The following is a 21,505-nucleotide window of genomic DNA, read 5'->3' as shown; positions in this document are numbered from 1 at the left end:
GCTAAATCAGGGGCTTTCACACCTGCTGAATGTTTCCCGCCTCGTAATTTTCTTCAACAGTGGCCGCCTGAGAAATACTCAGCAATTTCTTAGCTATACACCAATATGTTTCCAAATCAAGAAATAACTATATAATTTTGTGTAGATGCCCAGTTTCCTGGTTTCTTGTCACTGCATTTTGGAGCTTTAGCTGAGGTATAAAAAGGAATAGCCCCTTGGAGAGAGACACAATTTTATTAGCCTGAATTGTTATAAAATGGAAATGAATCATTGGATAAGAGATATAGGCACAGATCAAGAAAAGAGAGGCCATTACCCAGGAGGACATCAGGGGGAAATGCACTGAGAGAGGGAGAGAGACAAGACTGAGAGGGTGTTCATTTTGCGCTTCAGATTCTTGCAGTTATAAGGTAGAATAAAATATAGGGCTTGACATTTTAGAATGGCAGGTGAAATGCTGCTTAAAATGGGGAAACTTTAAATGGATTCTACCTTGAAAAGAAAGAAACAACAGAAGATACTCAAAGTCACTAGAAGGGAAAATGTGTGATGCACAGGCCAGTCCAAGACCTGTGGGAAAAGAGGAAGAACAAACCTTTCTGTTTCTCCAGAATAAAGAATCATGCATGTTCTTAAATACCAGGAATTTTAACATGTAGCTTAGATAAACTGTCCGAGCCTTATTCTAACTTGCATTCTAATGAGAATATTCTAACTAGCAGAGCAAAAGAGACAGAATAAATAACTGATAGAGAGTACTGTTAATTAACAGTTGTACATTTACATGTACTTCTTCCTAGTGTTCAAACCTTAGTGTCACCCATCTCCTGGGCCTATAAACTTAAGCCATCTCCCCAGGTAATTCTAAAGACAGATTGGTGGCATTTTAGATTACTCTAGTACTGAATGATTCACCTCTGCAATCCACATAATCCAAAACTCCTGAACAATGGAAAATGTGCATGTGTGGACGTGTGTGAGCGTGTTCTATGTTTGACTCCTCTGATAATGAAGCCTATCTGGGGCTGGCATGAGCCTATTACAGTCTTGATTCTGTTGACTGACTTGCTTATCTAGGGAAATAATATGTTTGATTTCGAGGAACCGCCTTAAGATTTTAGACAAGGAGAATATAACTCTATGCTGATTTTCTCTGAATTCTCAGGGATATTTTTCTTAGGAAGAAAATTATTGTAAATGTTTGTAATTCAGGTTTTTAAAATATATTTATTGAAAATGAAGCAATTTATAGGTATTATATGAAAACTAAATAATAGACACAAACCTTTATATTCAACTGGTTGAAAATCTCTACTATCATCCTTGGTTTGATTTCTCTCTCTTTTTCACACCCTTGTTGTTCTAGGACGAATCCTCTATGTTCTTCCAGTTTGGTCCATCAATTGAACAGCAAGCTTCCGTAATGCTCAACATCATGGAAGAATACGACTGGTACATCTTTTCTATTGTCACCACCTACTTCCCTGGCTACCAGGACTTTGTAAACAAGATCCGCAGCACCATTGAGAATAGCTTCGTGGGCTGGGAGCTGGAGGAAGTCCTCTTACTGGACATGTCCCTGGATGATGGAGATTCTAAGATCCAGAACCAGCTTAAGAAACTTCAAAGCCCCATTATCCTTCTTTATTGCACTAAGGAAGAAGCCACCTACATCTTTGAAGTGGCTAACTCAGTAGGGCTGACGGGCTACGGCTACACATGGATTGTGCCTAGTCTGGTGGCAGGGGATACGGATACAGTGCCCTCAGAGTTCCCTACTGGCCTCATCTCTGTATCCTATGATGAATGGGACTATGGCCTCCCTGCCAGAGTGAGAGATGGGATTGCCATCATCACCACTGCTGCTTCCGACATGCTGTCTGAACACAGCTTCATTCCTGAACCCAAGAGCAGTTGTTACAACACCCACGAGAAGAGAATCTACCAATCCAATATGCTCAATAGGTGAGTGTGGAGCAGGGAGCATGTGGTGGTGGAGACCAGGGGACAACTTCACAGGCTAGCAATGGGGCTTCAGAAGTGGTGGAGCGCCATGCAGGATGGCATCTGATGGAGGCATGGCCTTGGGCATGGCCATTAGTCATGATGTTGGAAGTGCTGCAGATCATGTCTTTGCTGTCCTGTGTTCTTGTTCTGTACAGCTCCCACTTACTGAGCACTTACGGTGTGGTCCATATTACTCTAGGTGTATTGCATGATTGACTTCATTTAACCCTTGAAAATTTGTATTAGTTGGTTTTTAAAATTTGTCTCAATTTTGTAATATAAGATTGTAAGGCCGTGAGTACAAATTGTTCCCAGTCTTGCGGACAAGTGAGTGGTTCAGTTTGGGGTTGCCCTCAGGTCTCTCTGATCCCTGAGCACTTGATCATTAGGACAGATGCACTAGACTTAAAGGTAAAAGGATACGCATCCTCTTTCCTCTGGAAGGCTGCTGCTTTGGGAAGGAATGGAGAATGGGTGACATGGACCTGTTAGCCTATGAAGAATGTTTTTCCCTTGAAGGAACAGACTTTGTTTTGATCTCCTTTGTCTCTCTATTCTGTCTTTAAGAGTAAGACTATGTTTCTTAGTTTGGCTTGGTTTGCAAAGCCCCATTTAACCCAGTCAGGGTTGGAGCACATCCTCCTGGAGGTATTAATTGACTGTGTGGGGTAGAAGATCCTATACTGTGTTTTTACAGTTTTATTATTAGTAGGAAACTGCTATGAAGGCACATTAGAAAAACTGGAAGCAAAATAGAACACAAAGAAGAAAATTAAAATGACCTTAAATCCAACTAACCACAGATAATCGTTATTGAGATAAGTAGTGAATATCTTTCTAGACACCTCACTGTGTATATACAGTATATCTATACTGATCTCAATCTAAAACTTCACATAAATGGAAATGCCTGCTGTTTAATACCTGACTTTCTTTTACTCAATAATATATTCTAGGCATTCATTTTAAGTTTGTTTTGAACTGCATCAAACATAGAAAAAACTGCTCACCAAAACAGTGTTTACCCAGTTACCCTACACCTAGCTTAAGAAGCAAACCACTAAGAATGTGGGCTCTGGGAAATGTTAAAATACACTTGATAGAGGATTCAGTGGGCACCTGTTTATATTTTTTAATTTCTGGAGAGAGCTGGACCATAGTCTCTAGGCCCAGCTCTTAATTTAGAGTTGAAACTAAAAGCAGCTTCAGTGTGGCTGGATATGTGATCCAATCCTAATACTCTTCTACCTTGCCCTCTGCTCCTCCTCCATTGCCAGCTGTCACCCCTTGTGGGATGCAGATTCTTTGAATTTTCTTTCTTCCTGTCTAATAGTTCTGTGTCAGGCTCCTTAATACACTCCTCTTTTTTACATACAGCCCTTAAATATTAGTGATTCTCAAGGTTCACTCTTGAACCCTCTCCTTTTCACATCATTTTCAAGGACATGATTAATGCCTATACATTCCTTAACTTGATTTCTCTGGCCAGACTCCCGTATTGGGGTCTCAAGTTTGTATTTTTAATAATAACTAGATATGTTCCTGTGGGTGCCATAGGCCCTTGTCACTGCTTAGCCCTTCTCTGAAGACTTTTCCATTGTCTCCTAACTAAGTATCCACTGCCTCCAGTGGAACCCTGACACCTCATAGTCAGTCATCCCATTGTGTATGGATTTTAGTCTCTCAGTTTCTCTGGAATGCTTTAGCGTGTTTTTATTTCCCCTGCCTATTTATCCCAGTCCATCTCTTCCTACCTGCATTGCTGCAGGGCCTCTGAAATTGTCTCCTTGCACACCATTCTGCTTCTTTTCAACCTACACTCCAGCCAGAGTGATCTAATGGGCAGTGTGATTTCATCATTTGCCTGCTTAATACCTTTTGGTGGCTTTTCACTGTTCCCATCATAAAGGCCCATCTCCTTAACATAGTTAATAAAGTCTTCCACAGCATGGGCCCTGCCTGCCTTTCCAAAACTGCCTGGTGTTATGCTTTCACTTGCATATCACCTTCCTCCAGTACTGAACCTTAAGTTTTTGAGGATACTATGTTCTCTTTCATTTCTAGCTCTTTCTTTGTCTGTCTCGAGTGTGTCCCCCAGCATACTTCTCACCACTAGACTCAGGCAGGTGGTCCTCTACCCAGCTCATGCTGTTCCTCCCCACCAGACTTCTGTCTTGGCATCACTTCTAATGGAGTCTTTGTTCTAACATTAGCCTGGTATATGCCTTCACTGTATCTTGTACTTTTCCAATAAAACCATGCCTCAAGCTATGATAATTTTGGGCTGTATTATTTCCCTTCCTTGCAAGTTCTGGGATAGCAGTGGCCTTCCTGACTTTCTCATTTCTTCTGTCCTCATTCCTAGCACAGTGTGTGGCACAGAGAAATAGATGACTGATTTTCTCCAAGACTCAGTACACACCTACTCCATGGGATGGACCTTCAAAAGTTCCCTTTAAAAAGTTATTGTTGCATCAGTTCTGCAGATGCCTGCTTTTTTCCACTGTCATTAGTCTTACATTCAAATCTGAGTCAGATTATTTCCTCAGATTTGCTGTATAAATAAAAGCAGGCATGAAAGAACACTGGACTAAAACATCTGCCAAACAATGCAAACCATGGGACTGCTACCTTGCAGCCCATATATATGGTCTAGGAATGCCTTCTTTCATTTGAAAGCAACTTTTAAGTCAATAGCAATCTGTAGGTATTTTTACCATTTTCATCAGAGTATAACGTTATCTCTGAAGCCTGGTCTCTAATCACATGCCTCTGAAATCACCAAAGGTTTTAGCCTTTGTTCCCATCTCTCAGAGGCCTGATAAGCACCCACTGGTTTACCAGCAGAGTGCCTATCCTCAGTCCTCTGAGCAATTTCTGTAGAAGTTATTGTCAAGATGACCACGTATGCTCAGCTCCATTTTCTCAAGTGTGATCACCCCAGAAGCAATAAGGGTTGTGCAAAGCAGGTTATTCTTCCATGCCTTAAACATCATTGTAAAGGAGAGCGCTAGCCAGCGCAGGAGTCCAGCTTCACTTAATTTCCTGTCTTACTTCTGTGCCAGAAAAGGGATTTCCATTGTGAATATCTCTTGTGCCCTGGTTCTCTGATTTCCTGGAAGTGTCTACCTGTCTGCTGGACACCTTTACTTGGATGAGTCCCCTCTCCAGGTACTACACCTGCATTCATCTCCACTAGCATTTCTGCTTCTCCCTGGTGCAGCTTCCAGTGGCTCTGAACGCCAATTCTTAGCGTCTCTTGGGGATTTCTAATATATTATTTTCTCAGGACACAGAAGGGTTTGGGCTACTAGTCAGGGTTCTGAAGAGGTCCCCCTAGGGCAAAGGTGTCATCATGGCCACGGTACATCATGGAATTCAGTTAGACCTTCTCACTTCTGGCTCCTTCTACAATTTCTTCTGAAATTGGACTCTTTCCTCTTCAAACCTCCAGTTTCACTAGGGTCACTCTTTTTAAATAACAAACCAAGCAGCCACACCATTTAGCCACAGCAGGAAATCTTTGCAGATAAAATTGCTGCAAATGGCTGGTTGTTTTATGAGCAAGACTTTTCCTTGGCATCTCTCAGCAACAGCAAGTGGAGGAAGCCTCCTTGAGAGTTTTAGAAGCCCACTAACCCCCAAGGAGGACAGTAGGAATGCAGATTCAGGAAAAAGATCTCCTCTCTCATTATAAGGGGAAGTAGGGCTTATTTATGCTGAACAGATTGTGGATTGTTTTTTGTCATGTCTGGGAAGTTTATAAATCAAGATTTTGGGGACAAGAATAAGAGGCTATGTAATACCCTTGAATCTCAAACACAGACATGTATTTGAAGTGATTCGCTTTTAGCAACCCAGGGGAGACTTTTTTAAAATATATTACATATACGCATTCTGAGAGGACCTTTAAAATAAAATTTCAGATCACTGTTAAATGAACATTTATGAAGTATTAATCCAAATTCCTTATTGATAACTTCGTAACTTCTTGTTGCTTGCCCAGCTGGAGACCTAGTGATTATTTCCAGATAAGCTCAAAATATGGTGAAGAAAACATTTTACAATGGTTGCACAGAAAGTACAACTCAGTTGCTTTTGAATTTTAGATAATCAGTGAATATTTTTTAGTATAATTCCATCCCAAATATTGAATGGGACATACTGATACAGAAAAAGAACTATTTTTTTTTCTGAAATTTCAATTTACCAGAGATCTTGCCTTTTAATTTGCTAAATCTGACAACTCTAGTTTGTACATTAATAAGAGGTAATTTTCTGCTGGAAGTTTGTTGCATTCATTTATGCCTTATTAGTAAATACAGCAAAATGCCCTACCATAGTGCAAGGCATGCTGAGAGACATTTATTCCAACAGGGAACTTTATTTGATTGAAAGAGCTACAGAATTTCTTATGCCATGTAACTCTAAGTAAAAGATGGCCTGTGTTCCTGAGAAACATTTGAAAACCTCCTAGAACCAGGTGATCTAAAAATGTTTAGAAAGTAGCCAAGTCAGTTGCCCAAATCTATCTTTAAGCTCCTGAATGAAAGAGGAAATGCTGGCTATTTGTAGGCACATGTCTATAGTTTTCCTTTATCACTTCCCTGGGAAAGCCTCAGCAGCTAATGGTTATTTCCTTCACAATGTGCTCTCTTGTACTTTGACAGACTCTTTCTGTCCCTTGATCATGGCACATCTGCCTTGTACTTCTGGTTCCTTTTTTGTCCTGAGAACCCAATGTGGCCGCTCTGCATGGAGAGCTACTTATGGAACTTGTAGGAAGAGCAGATGCTAGTTGAGATAGATGGATCTTCATAGAGTCATCCTCTTATGAATCGTGCCTAATTATTTTTCCCCAGTGTCCTCAGTTTTCCTACTCGACATTTGTTTTGCACCTTCCTCTCACATTCTTCCTTCCCAGTGAAGGTTGCCAGCTTCAGAAGGCTGGAACCTTCCTCCTGGCCTAGCTATTGAGGGATAATGGTGAATAGTGGCTTTGAATAGATGATGTGAAGAAATGTACTCGACTGGGGTCTTATTAGCAGAGCTGTGATGAGCATGATCTTCCTGCAACCTTGAGGCTGATTCTCCGTCCTCGGATCTACTGTATTAGCTGGATTGTCCCCATGGGATGCCCACTTGACTCATTTGGACTGGAAAGTGCTGAGAGGTTAAGAAATAAACGAAGAATTGAGTCAATTAGTTTTTAGACACTATGGGCAAGAGCTGCTTGGACATTATCCATCTTTCAGTTGTTATTAAAAGCTCATTGAGTGCCAAGCATAGGCAGATTTATCGTAAGGCAAATATGCATAATAGGCTCATATGACTTAATTCATTTACATGTGAACCAGTTAAAAGGTTACCTGAATGCAGAGTTACAAGTAGAATACCGAGCACAGATGCCCTTCACTTTGTTAAAGAAATGGAAGCTAAGAAAGCTAAATTTTCATACAGAATATTTCACAAAGCAAGACACACTTGTTTATGCAGGAAGGAAGAAACTTTATCTGCTCAGGACATACACATTGGGAAACATAAAGAATCCAACAGCTATTCTAAAAGATATATTTAGTGCTTACAATGCAACCATAATAAAGCAGGCCTTGTCTGTGGAAGAATGATTTAATATAAGGATTATTTGAACTCTTGTTTTTCAAGTCTTTCACACTCACAGTAAGTGATCATTGCTATTTGCCCTAAACTTTAAATTCTGATAGGCATTCACTAATGTTTAGTATTGAGGTCCCTACATAATTCTATCTGTGATTACCATTTAACCCTAATGCTGACGTGTAAGAGCTAAGCTTACCCATGGCATAGCTTGTGTTTTTTCTTTTGTCTATTTTTTACCTTGTCCTCCTCTTCCATCTCTATCCCATTTTATGTTTCTATTTTCCTGATATGCTGGTTTGTAATTGAAGCAGAGGGCCAGGTAAAGAGAGAACAAGTGAGGAAAAAGCTCCATCTCACTGTGAGCAGCAGAGTGTGGAGAGCATGCATCTGGCAGGGGGAGAACACACAGTAGTACATTGCCTGTGGGAAGGAATGGGATTATCTCAACAAGGAAAGAAGCAAAATCAGAGAAGGGCAGCCTCTCTCAATGGGGAAAGCAACAGACTTCCTTTGGGGGAAGAGATTCTGCCTCAGGAAGGATGTGGGTTGGTGGCGATGGTGTGGGTTAAGTAGGGATCATCCAACATACATTTGTATCAATCAGAGTTGTCAGCCAGGTGGCAAAAGTTATTAACTACAGCATTAGTTGCCTCTTCTGAAGACTTACCACATGTTTGGCCTTGTGTTGTTGTCTAGTTTGATCATTACAAAAGTCCTGATAGAAGTTTGCTCAGGAGACAGTCCCTGATCACTCTGCTTAAGAGGACAGTTGTCATTTCCACCCTTCCAAACTGTCTGTGTACCCTCTCCTGCTTTGTTTATCTCTGTGGCACTTACCTGACATACTGTGTGTGTATTTTTAAATGCTTTGTTGCCTTTCTCCCTCATTTGAATTCAAATTCCATAATAAGAGCTTTTTAAAAAAGTATTGTATTCCAAGCATGGTGTCTGGTAACTAGGCACTTGATATATATTCAGTGGATAAAAGTATAATTGAAAAGCTAGGAAGCGCTATTCCCATTTTATGTTTTAAAAACCTAAAGGTCCAAAGGTTCCCAGCTATGTGATAATAACGTTGACATTGTCTCCATGTTGGGGTCCTGGCTTTCAGCCCCTAACTGTGCAGCTCCCTGATGAAGCTTCAGAGAACACTGGGATCCAGCGAGTCCTCAGTGCTACTGTAAGTGCTTTCACTCTGCTGTTTCTTAGTGAACAGACAGATGAATGAGAGAATAACATATATGTGAAAATGCAAGCACAGGGTTGCTCATCTGTCAGAGCCAGGCATTCACTAGCCCCAAGTGTCCTGATGGCAGTAGCAGTGCTTGCCTCTAGAGCACACTGCCTCTCAGCTACTGACCATGTCCTCAGAAGAGTTGGCAAGCAGCTGGGTCCCTGCTTAACCTTTGCCCTGGCCTGGCAATGTCCCCACAACTTCTGCTCTCTTGGTTCTTACCCAGACAAAGGTGCAAATTCACAGTTGATGGGAATCAAAGCTGGTATTATTTAGGAATTGAGTGGGAGTCATTTCTCCATCTGCTCTCTCTTCCCACCAGAGGATAAAGGCTGGCTGAGTGGGGGTAAGGATGGAGGCAAGCTGCCAGAAAGTAGAATGCTGTCATTTATGCGAGCGGGCATGGGCTGAAGCCTCACACAAGGCTGAACCACAGCTAGCCAAGGTCAGCTTAACAAACATGAGCGTCTGCAGGGCAGAGATGTTTGGGGGGCTTTTGCATTTATGTGAGATCCTCTACATGTCATGAATAGGTAGTGGTTTGAGGCCTCTTCTTTGCTTCCTTTGCACTGGCTCTTTCAGGGAATGCATAGGTGGTTATGTCCTGGAAAACATGCTTCAGGGCCTGATGTGACCCATAAGGATTTGGAAGGAGTGGGGCATTCAGGATGACTGCTAAGACATTTGAAGTGGCACTGCAGATAGGACCTTGCCAGAAGCCAGGGAAGGGTGAAGGCAGGAGCTGGGGATGCAGAACCTTCTCTTGCATTTCAGGGTTTTATTGCTGGGGAGTCCTTTTCCTGGAGGGTCTATGGTGAGAGTGGGGGTTAGCTCAGCCAGACTGGCACCAGTCCCCTGGCTGGTTTGGCTGGTCACACGTGAAGGAACTGCCACTGACAGATTAGAGCATCCTGCTGCTCAAATCTGTTCCCTCTTGTCCAGCTTCCAGCAGCAGCAGCCGGCCGGGGGCTGCCTACAGCCTGCCTCACTGCTCAGGCTGCTTCTTTTCCTCATTCATTACTGCTTCACACCCACCCCCTTTCTTTCTTTATTCTTTTCCATCTCTATAGGGCGCTCTGTTCATTGATCTTTTGCTGCCCCTGTCTTCTCTTACCCAGCTTCCATTTAAAGATTTTAAAAGCTTTTCCTGCCTTTGGCTTTCCGTACATAGAAGTGACCATACGTGTAATTATTTCATGCACACACCCAGGTTCATCTTTTCATGTATTACATTTGCAGACAGCACCTGTGTTTGTATGTACATTTGCATATATCACATAAAGTGGAACATTATTAAGAAAACTGTGTAAAACACTTCGCATGTTACATCTCCACGGTTCTTTCTGTGGCTGAGACTGTGCACATGTTTACATGGAAATGACTGAATAGTGGGTAGAAGTTGGGATGAATCCCTTAAAACTGATTGCCTGGCATTGGTTTGGATGAAGATCAAGGTATTTCCTCCTGATCTAATTCTGTGTTTAAAGTCTTGATGGCTGTAAAGATGGTCAGTGAATAATCTCAGTTCATTTACTGTTTGAATTTAGTATTCAAGTGGCTGTATATATTTCTGAGAAATCATGGCTGTCTGCTTTTTCTAAAGGAAAGTTCTTTCTTAACAAGTTTTTGTTTTTGTTTTTTTGTTTTTTTGTCTTTTTCGCTTTTACCGGTACCAGGGAGCGAACTCACGACTGCCTGCTTGCAAGGCAGGCACTTATGCCGCTGAGCTAAATCCCCAGCGGAAAGTTCTTTCTTGATAAAGCAATAAAAAGTAGTTGTGGAAGACACTCTGTGCAGATATCGTATTCATCCTAAGTGGTCCTCTCCACGATTCCCTGAGAGAGATTGCAGAAGGTACCCAGATGAGGTTGCATGTCAAGATACATTTAATGTTAAACATAAAATCCGATGGTCAAAGACTTCAAATTGTTCATTTTTGTGGCTCATATGATAATAATAAAAGTGAGCATTTTCATAAAGATGATCTTCATGTATATTATTATCTCACTCAATCATTAAAACAAATCTCAGAGAGCTTTTTATTTACTGCATGGAAGAGTTGTGGACATCATCGGAAAAACTCAGATACTTGCTTTCTTTTTATGTTCCCATGGCATTTCCTGTCACACTTACTTACAAGTTCTGCTCTTGCTTGAACAAAAGCCTATCAGGGACTTTTATTCAGACATGAATAGCACAATAGAAAGCAATTATAATACAGTTAATTATTGCACTGAATTTACAAATACATAAAACCTCCTTCATTGTTGTCCATGTAGAAAAAAGGCAATGTATATGTGAGTGTGAGTGTGTGTGCACGTATGTGGATGTGTCTTAGAGACCATAACTAAAAATACTGATTCTGAGTCTACAAAGGGGCATTATTTCCCTCCTCTATTACCACATCTCACATGTGGTCACATACAGACCTAAGCTTTTACCTGGGGAGAGGTCACACATTCAACTACCTAATCGCCCTGGAACATAACCAACATGAGGAGGCAGGAAACAGCTCTGAGTTGATATCACTCAAAATTCTTGCTCTGAATGAAAGTGGTTTAACTCAGAACTCATTTATTCTAATTTTATATATACTTCTACGTAGCATTTGGGGCAGCTGGCGTGCTATGATGATGAATGTAAGTTGCCTAATTTAAACAAGATACATAAGCATATTTAGGGTGGTTTGTCCAAAGCTGGTATGATCATTGAATGGTTCCTGGGCTCAGATTCCTGCAAGCTTTCTCTTCTTTTATTCTTGGGTGTGGTCTTCATCTCTGTGCCAAAGTGGGTGCTGGAACTCGTGTTTTCAGCAGCAGATTGGTGTTAGAAGGGGGAAAAGGCCAAATCTTCCATTTTATGGCAATTCCCCAGAAGTACTTCACTTTGATTATAGCCATTGGTCAGGAATCAGTGGTCACAGCTGGCTGCAAGGGAAACTCAGATATTTAGTTTATATTTTAACCTGAGCAATAATATTCCCAGTTTAAAAAAAACAGAGTTCTGTATATCTGGGGGATCACCAAGCCATAGTTTTGGTGAGGAATAAGCACTCTCTGACAAACATTTGATTTTCCAGAAAACAATAGCTTAGGAATTACAAGATGGTAATGGAAATTAGGTGGACAGGCTGACAGTATTAATAAATGACAATTAGAAGGGAAGAGGTGGAAATACCAGAAAAATCCAGTAAAAGTCTTTGCAAAGCACAGTGCTGGAAGACCATTTAGGCAAAAACTTTCATATACTCCCAGAAAGTATAAACCCCTTTCAAGAATCCTTGTACAGCAAAATAGCATAGTCATTGTCAAATCATCAATAAAAGCTCAAGTTATATCGATTACCCTTAGAACCCGGAGAGTTCTATAATACTTTTTGAAATTTTCCACTAAAAGGCTTCCTATAGTAATAATAAAAAAAAGTCTTTGGTACTTTAAAAAACTAAGCTCCAGCAGTTTAGAATGTTTATGTTAACAAAGGTCACTGAGTGACTACCGTATGGCAAATGTTTTGTATAGCACCATTCATCTTAAACGTACTAGGGAGGGGTGGTATTGTCTGCATTTTTCAGATAAAGAAACTGAGATCCAGAAAATTTGAGTCACTTCTCTATTTGAGTTACAGATGACTCTGGGCTTCAAACTCAAAGCTGGGTGAAGTTTAGCTGCCCTCTGCCCACTACTGCCCACCTTGAGAATTGTCTCCCATGCTGAAGGGGTGCAGGCAGTTTGGCATGACTCTGACATACGGAATACATTATTACACACAAGACAGAGGTGTTTTGTGATAAAGAATTGCTCAGAGTTGGCCTGGGAGAGCATACCAGACACACACACACACACACACACACACACACACACACGCTAAGGATATATACCCCGAGCCCACTGGTTTAACTGTCACCAACTGTGGCTTACTATGATTTTGCCGATGCCTTCCCTTTCCTGTTGGAAAGGGCAATTTTTTTTTCTGTATCCTATTTCTGTATATTAGGATGTCCTTCTTCCATATGTGGAAAAACAGATGTAGTTTTCTCAGATCTGAAAGTCATAGAATCAAAGTAGATGTGGAGTTTGTGTCCTAAAATCTTCTGCAGTTCAGTGAGGTTACAGGCACATTGAAAATCCTGTCAGGGACATGTGATAAAAACAAAACAAAACCTTGGCCTCTGTCATTATTTACAAATGTCCTCCAGGGCCACTCTTCAGTTTTGACAGGTTAGATAAAATTGGATTTGTGTAAGGCCTGTACTGAACCAGAGATTGGAGGAAAAAAAGTTGTCACCAGGAATGAAAGAAATGTGACTTTTGGGGGCTTTTCTGTACCTCGCAAAATTACATTCATTCTCAGTTCACTTGGTGACCTTTCAGTAGATGTTCGGACTCCCTGTGTGAGATGCCAGGGATACCAAACAGTATACAACCTCCATTTGATTGGCGTCATGGAGAGTGGGGCATCCACACAAAGGTTCTATTAATTTGCAAGTTTGCATTTATTTTTCTTGAAACACAAAGTGAACTGCATAAGAGGCTGGTGGCATAAGCTTAAAGAACAAACATCAGAATTTCAGAATATGGTGGCTAAACCAAGGATAGTGATGTGTGCCTGTAATCCCCGCACTGGACTCAGCAAGAGCCTGTGCCAAAATAAAAGAAAAATTAAAAAGGGTTTGAAATATAGCTCAGTGGGAAAGCTGTTGAGTTCAATTCCCAGTAACCGCCCCCCCCCAAAAATGACTAAAACAAAAATTGGCTAAAACTATCAAGCGTTTACTGGTACTCTGACAGAAGACCAGAAAAAAATCATTTCTAATTGAGACAAAGATAGTGGAGTTAAGGGAGAGGGAAGAGCCATTCTTTCATCCTTGTTCTAGTTTATTCTTTGATCTCATTGTCACAGATTATTAGCCACCTGCAAACTCAAAACTTTGTGAAAGAATGTTCTGCCGAGATGCATCAGAATTCCCTCCCCCACGCACACACGCAGTCTGTGTGCGCACTCACCACAAGTTTAAAAATAGGAGCCCCGGGGTTGCCATGACTCCCAGTGCTCCTCTGCAGCCTTAGTCTTCTTCCCTTTGATGAGATTTCTCTTCAGAACTCCATTTAGAGAGAATCTGGCTCAGAGCGGCCTCTAGCGGCTCGATCTTTTGGGATGCACTTCCTTCCATGAACTTTGAGCCCTATTTCAATATAACCCATCTAAACCAGGTTGAACATTGGGTGCCGTGGTGGATCATTCTCCAGGTGATCGACTTTTTACAGCCTGTTTCTCATTGGCTGTGTGCAGTAAACCAGTTGGTACCTACTATGTGCATGAAACCAAAGGGACAGCTCAGGTGTCTGCCGTCTCACTGGCAGAGGTGACTTTGGACAACAGCATGGGTCAGTAGGAGAGACTGGGTGATGCAGACAATACTGATCTTTGCAGTACCTAGATGAAATGTTTCTTTCTGCAATTATCAAAAATTAACATTTTTTGCTTTCTGATGTCTTTTACGATTTTGTCTCCTGGTAATGACCCACAGACTCAGGGAGGTATTGACATGCTGACTTCTTTCATGCTGCAGTCACTGGTCTTCAGTTCTCTGTGTTTGTATCCCCGAGTCATTGCTTCTTGGTCCTGACTACAGGTTAGAGTATCCAGGGAAGCTTTATGAAACGGAATGGAGACCCCTGGGCCTCACTGAGCACACAGTCAGATTTAGTTGACCGGGAAGAGGGCAAGGGCAAGGAATAGACACGGATATGGACATGAACTAAAATCTCCTTACTTGAACTGAAAGGGTGTCCAGGGGTTGCAAACCACTCGTATCAACTCTGCTACCCTGTGTGTGGTCTCAGTGAACGGACTAGGCTTAAAGGCAGTGACACCATTCACATAAATTAAAACTCGGTGATCCTGAAAGCATTCCTCCCATAGCTTCTCTCCTGATGACCAGTTTAAAAACTGGGATTCTTCTCAGTGCTGCAAATTTCAGATTCTGTAAAGGGAAAGGAAGTGAACATTTGATCAGCGCTGATCCTCTCGCAGGCAGGTGTTTATGCTTTCCTCATATGGTTTTTACCTCCTTTTCTTGACACTTCTGCGTCTATTTTATTCAGAGAGATGAGTTTCTATCACTAAAATGGCAACATGAGCATCAAAACAAATTTAACTTTAAATGGCATTTCAATTCCCCTGTACATAGATTACAAACTCAAAAGAAACAGAACTTTACAGCTTCCAATTTGATGTGTGTGCCGGCCTTGATAAGAAATTGATGCTTTACTAAATTTTGGAGCACACAAGTGGTTTTAAAGTGCAAGTTATTAACACTGGAAAATGATGTTCTTTGTATTACTACACTGTTATTATATTTAATGAAATTGCTCCCCAAAGTGCTACAGGATGAAAGGAAAAACAGTGTTTATAAGGAAGAAACAGAGGTGAAGGCGAGGTAAGAAAACAAATGGTGGACCATCTTTTCTTGTACTTCTCCTGGCAATGAGGCAGGTCCTTTTTCGGGTGCCAGTTGAGTTGAGTCAGTCTTGGTAATGTTCTGGCGGGGTTTCTAGGTGCTTTTCTAATGGATGGCATTTTTATGGCTTCAGCTTGGCCCAGTCTTGGCAATGTCAGCTGTAAGCGAGCAAAGCTGAGGGACAGATTTGGAACTGTACTAAAGAATACAATTAAGGAATATTGTGTTTTCCAAAATAGGAAATGCAATCTATCTGATTAAAGACTTAGGAAACTTTATGTTTGTCCAAAGGAATAAGGGGTGAAAAATGCTATTTTATAGGTAAAAGTTGTTGGTGATTTTTAAGGGAGAATCATGACAGACAGACAGACAGAGCCCTCAGGATACTGGCCAAAGATGTAGTTATTAAGTGATTTGGCCACTGGTTTAACTAGTCTTCCACCCACCTTGCCATTTCTCTCACATATAGTGTATCACATAGGGACCTGGATGAATAGATAGCATTTTGCATCAAATCCTTAAGGCCATCAGTTTTTGGAGGGAATGAATCCAGTTGTTCTTCTCCAAACTCCTCAAATTCCACATAAGATTTCTGGCATCCTTTGCCAATAGCATGAGAAGAGGGAAAAATTATTGACCCTTAAGTAATATTTGTTAATTGCATATTCTTTGGGTTAAATCAGACATTTCTTGTGTCACATATTCTAGTACTGAGCTGGCTTCCCAGGATGTGATTGGAACTACCTTACACAGGCCTTCACCCTTACTTTACTTGTGCCCAAAGGCTGGTGCTGTAGGCAGGATTGTGCATTTATCCACTTGCTCTTAGGTATGTAGAGATTTTTCTGGATTCATAACAGGGACATGCAAGGCAATCCTGGGTTCTGCACTAGAAGTTAAGGATGGTTGAAAGGGTACGTGGTAGCTACACTATACCCTCAAACAATTATGGACCCAGAAATTTTAATGGCCAGGGCCCTATGGTCATACTTATACTTTACAGGAGTTTTCTTTCTCTTGCTGGCATTATTTTAATCTTGCCTGAGATGATGTCAGCCTCACTGCATCCCAATCAGTTAGTGACGTTGTTCTGAAAGTCAGGCAGGATGGAGAAGATAATCTGAGCAGAGCATCTCACCATGTGGACAACCATACTTGCACTTTGAGTAAAAGAGGTGACCTAAAAATGCCATCTGCCCTCCTGAAAGAGCAGAGGGGACATCCAAGAGTTGCATGGTCACCTGCTATCTCTTTTCTTTCTTCCCATGGAAAATGATAGTTATGTGCCTCAATGTGAGGGAGAAGTGAGAAATACTTCTTTTTCTATTGCATAGGTACAATTGAGGTGTGGAAAAGACAGCCAGAACTATATTTGATTCCACTTTGAGATCTTTTGGGTCTTGTGTAAGGGATACACGTGTTAAGTCTGTCAGTCTGAAATTTCTGTCAGTGACACGTGCTTCAGATTGAGGTTATATATTTTTTTTAATTTATGTCTTCCTTCTGAGTTCTGGGAAAGAATCCTACTTCCCCATACTTGGTTTTACCAGCTGTCATTCTGGTTTTTAGTAAGCAGCAGGGAAACATGCCTGTAAAAAACAGAAATTGACAGGAGGCAAAGGAACAGGACACATCTGAGGGGAAATAGACACTCCAGAAACGAATAAGATCTGGGCCTAGGTGCTGAGCTCCTGCAGACAGTGTCCCAGAACATGCCCTGGGTCCAGCGCACACTGGGCCATTCTAATGTAACCAAGACACTGCTGGAGAAGGAGTAGTCTGGCAGCAGGAGAGTAGGTTGCCGTGACATGGGAGCATTGTGCCACAACAAAATGAAAACTTTGATTTTGTGAATTTAATTCAAGGATAAGAAGGTTGCCTCTTTGAAGGGATGCACCTTCCAAATTCCTCAAATATATTCTGCTGTCTTGCACAAAGGACTAAGAACTAGGTCCTGATCGGAAGCCCTGTAAGCACCTTCTAGGAAGCTAATGCCTGATAATTGTATTAGATGATGCAAACCCCATTGCCTTGACATCTGTACTTTTCTAGATGGAGATATTCTTACTGCAAACTTCAAAGCAGCCAAAGTAGTTTTTCTCAAATCAAGTTGGGTATGGGGAAGAAATTGCAGCCTGTGCCTTCAGGAGGCTACAAATAATGAAGAATTTGTTATGTTGAGCTGAAAACTAATTTTCTCACAAATCTCAGATGCTCCTTTTAATTTACCAGCTGAATTCAACACTCCATAGGAAAGCAAGCTTGAATATCTGGGCCTATTGCTCATGACTGGGTTTAACTGCCAGTCTTTTAAAGCTCCCTACCTTACACCCACATAAACAACTCATAATGTCCCTACATCAAATGACACGGCTGACCACACTTTAAACATGGCAACCTTTTACCCCTCCTCATGTTTTCACAAGCTATTCTCTATCGATTCCTTGGGAAAGACACAGGTGTCTTTTAAGATCTTACTGAAGCGTCTCCTCCTCTGGGAAGCCTTCTCTGACACTATTTGCCTGGCTTTCTCAGCACTCCTTTGGTGCTCCTTGAGGCCTTTGTTCATACCTCAGTTTAGCACTTAGATGTGCAAACAATTCAAATTAAAAATATATCCGGGAATGTGTGAGGCTTGGAACATCTCATTTTTGTAGCCACCCTAGTACTCACTGCATGGTAGATGCAGATGTTTTTATTGAATGAAAAATGTGTGTGAATCAATAAAGACATGAAAAGAAGGATTTGTGCATGTGGAGTGAGAAGCTTAACACTCTTTTTAAAAATTAAATATGCTATCTTTCCTGTGTGAAGGTGATTTTTTCAGAAAAATACAGGTTTTCAACAAATTCTCAACACTTTATGTGTGTTGAGTGTTCACATGGTCTTCTAATTTATAATTAACAGTGAGGATTTGGAAGTGATTCCTCACTGCTTTTTATTCATTTTGTGAATACAGGAGGTCAGACTCCTAGCACTCCTGCACAATGCTCCTATGATAGGTCATTCTTTCCTCTTGGCTTGCACAATCACTGTCCTTATTAGATTTTTTTTTAATTGGTATCAGGGATTGAACTCTCGACCATGTGCTTACAAGACAGGCACTTATGCCACTGAGCTAAACCCTCAGCCCCTGTCCTCATTACATTTTGATAACAAGCTACTCTGGATTCCTTATCTATACTACCACCAAAATCATTTTACCCATTGTCACTTTTACATTTTTCAAATATCGTTTGGATCATTTTTTTCTCAGTTGATTAAGGACCTACAGAGACTTCATTTAACAAGTTGAAGTTTAGCGTGCCAGTCACTCTTTGTGGTCACCATCGACCTGCTGTCAAATTACTTTCCATAAAAGACTCTTCTAGGCACATTTTCTTCTTTATTTACCATCCAGACAAAGTAGTTTCATGGAAAGAGCACTCTGCTGGGAGGTAGGAGAGCACAGCACTGCTCTCAGGTTTATCACTGATTGGCTGAGTTAACTTGGGCAGGTGAGTCATTTACCCGTTTTGAGACTTTGATTTCACCTTTCAGACTTTTCAGACTTTGTCAGATAATGTCAGGAGAGATGCTTGATTGGAAAGAAGGGACTTGAAAAACTATGGCCTATTTTGCTTCTGATTCTAAAGTTGATTCTTTGATTATATAAAGGATTGAATTTCAGTTTCTTCCCAAACCTATGAACAACAAGGAGATTTAAATAGCTTTGAATCCAGAACCTTAGCTTCATTCACACCACACCGCTATATTGCAGCCCACCACACACTGGAAGGGAGATGAAGATTGAGGGAGTCTGTGTGTGTCTGCCTCTTGCATGGGTATATACTGCACCAGGCACAATTTTCCTTGGATTGGTTTTAGTTTTTCATTCAGTCAAGCTTTTGATTCACTTGATAAAGAAAAATAAATGGGCTAGATTTGATTTTCTTTGATTGAAAAGACTTATTTTATATTCTTCCTGCCTCAGCAAACACTAACATGCAGTTATTCACAGTCTAGTTACCCAATTCTGAGCTGTTTAAAGCTTTGGCTCTGCCTTTCTTTCTTAGGGTTTAATTTTTGTGATAGCTGTGATTTTTTAAGAAATGCCACCTCAGGGTGACATGGGGTGAAGGGCAAGGGTCAGAGCTCACAGCACATTTTGTCAACTTCTTTTATATGCTAGGTTTTGCTAATCAAATTGTTCAGCATGCCCAAGGTTGGATTTTCATGATAGACCTCCATAGACAATCCTCCACCACTTTTCTCTGTCTCGTGGGGTGGGAGGAATGGCAGAGTTATCCATCGTTGTTATAGTTATCCATCAGTTTGATTGTTTCCTTTCCATTATTCCTGTCATGTCTTTGTCACTATCTCATCACTGACGTGCACAACATAAAGGAGGAGAGATTTATTTTGGCTCCCTGCTACATTTCCTGGTCTGCTGGCTCCAAGGTAGAAATGCCATGGCGGAATGGTCTGGGGAAGGAAAGCTGGTTTCATACCACAGTGGCCAAGATGCAGAGAGAGAAGCAAGGACCAAGTGCGGGAGATAGACCCCTCCAGGTCAGTCCTCAGTGACTCGCCTCTTCCAGTCAGAACCCTCCTCCTCCTACAGCACACTTAGCTATGGAGTCATCAGTAGTATAATCCACTACTGAATATAATACCTATGATCCAATCACTGTTGACACCCCTGAGAATTTGTGTGTGTGGGGGGGAAGATTTAGATTTAAACCATAACACTTCACTTAATTTTCTAATATTACTAATTCTATAGCAAAATATATCTCAGAACTGTCCACTTCTTTTCATTTTCCCTATGGTTCTTGTTAAATTTTAAGTCTGAGTCTTCTCTGACTGGACTGTAAGCCCTGTGTCAGTAGGGTATGTGTGTGTCACTCATTTTAGGTGTATGTTAGTGCTTAGAGCTTTAATTACTTCAGAGAAGTTATTATATAATTTTTGAGTAAGCTAATTTATATTTTTGTTACACTACACATTGACTGATCTATGAACTTGATGTCCTCTGGAATTTTGGATTGTTTGTTATTTAAGACTTTGTACCTGGCTCTGTTCTTAGATTCTCTACATTTCTAGCAAATAGTGCATCACCTACTCTGTGCATGGAACTGTATTCAGCAGGAAGAATAACATAACAGAAAAGACACGATCTAATTTCCTTCAGAAGTTGAGTTTAGAAATGAAATCTGCCTATTCAAATCTGTTGGAAAAAAAGTAAAAGATAGAATACAATTAAGTACTTCGTATGGTAGTATAATTTGTATGCTACTGTAGAGTGGTATAGTCTATATAGATGGAAGTTACAGCCTTGAAACATCTTGGAGAAATTGGAGGCAATGGCACTTGATCTAGATGTTGAACAATCTAAAATACAGAGGTCTGGGAAAGGTGGTATCTGTCTATATGAGAATACCAGTATGAACAAAAGCTGGACTTGAAATTTTGCACTAACTCATCATGGAAAGGTTATATTGGGATCAAGTTACCTGATTAGAACTGTGGACAATAATGAGGAATAAGTGCTTGGGTTACAATGGGACAAAGTTGGTCCTTTCAAATGTACTATCATTGGGAGGCCACCATATTTGGACCTTAATTGCATGACCTTAGTTAAGTCATTTACTCTCTCCAGATGTCTGTTTTTCACCAAAAAAAAAAATAATAATGTTAAGGCATATAGAATGGGATTATATGAATTTTAACTGTTATATGTTATGACTCTGCAAAAAATTAGAAATAGAACTAAAAATGTCTTTTTCTGCTTTAAAAATCCACATTATAAGAAGTCACCTATTTATCTTTTGAATTCCTGATTTGGAATGAATGAGTGTCACTACTAACTAGTGGATCATGGAGAACACTGGAGATCAGATTAATGTCATTTAACTTTGTTCTGGGAAGAGACCATAGAAAATACTTGATGGAATGATTATTTTTAAGAACATTACTCTTTACCACTCAAGACAATGCAGCAAGAATAAACCAAAGTGAGAAGACATGTCAGCCTTTTAAAAATACTGCAAATGTGAAGTGACAGGGGCCAGAATTTTAGTGGCCACAGGGATTGCAAGAGAATTTTGAAAGCTATTTCTATAGGAACTGATGGTGCCTTATATGGGTAGGGATAAGACAGGGGATACAATAACCAAAACTGGCTTTCAGTTGTACCATTGGAA

The 21,505-nt window shown here is 40.7% G+C and overlaps 1 protein-coding gene across 3 annotated transcripts in view; it reads left to right on the top strand.

Moving 5' to 3' along the window:
* Positions 1–21,505, top strand: part of Grin2b (glutamate ionotropic receptor NMDA type subunit 2B) — a 408,651-nt gene that overhangs the window by 209,928 nt on the left and 177,218 nt on the right. For all 3 annotated transcript variants that reach the window (XM_063238257.1, XM_063238255.1, XM_063238256.1), the window contains exon 4: positions 1,367–1,965. In XM_063238257.1, the coding sequence (XP_063094327.1) occupies positions 1,367–1,965 (599 nt within the window). The remainder of the gene's footprint in view (positions 1–1,366; positions 1,966–21,505) is intronic.

Source organism: Cavia porcellus, unplaced genomic scaffold (assembly GCF_034190915.1).
Source record: "Cavia porcellus strain 051 isolate PalLab524CR breed Dunkin Hartley unplaced genomic scaffold, mCavPor4.1 scaffold_27, whole genome shotgun sequence".
In the NCBI taxonomy this organism is placed as follows: Eukaryota; Metazoa; Chordata; class Mammalia; order Rodentia; family Caviidae; genus Cavia; species Cavia porcellus.
Note: the sequence above shows the minus strand (reverse complement) of the source record. Positions and strands in the feature narration are given on the sequence as shown.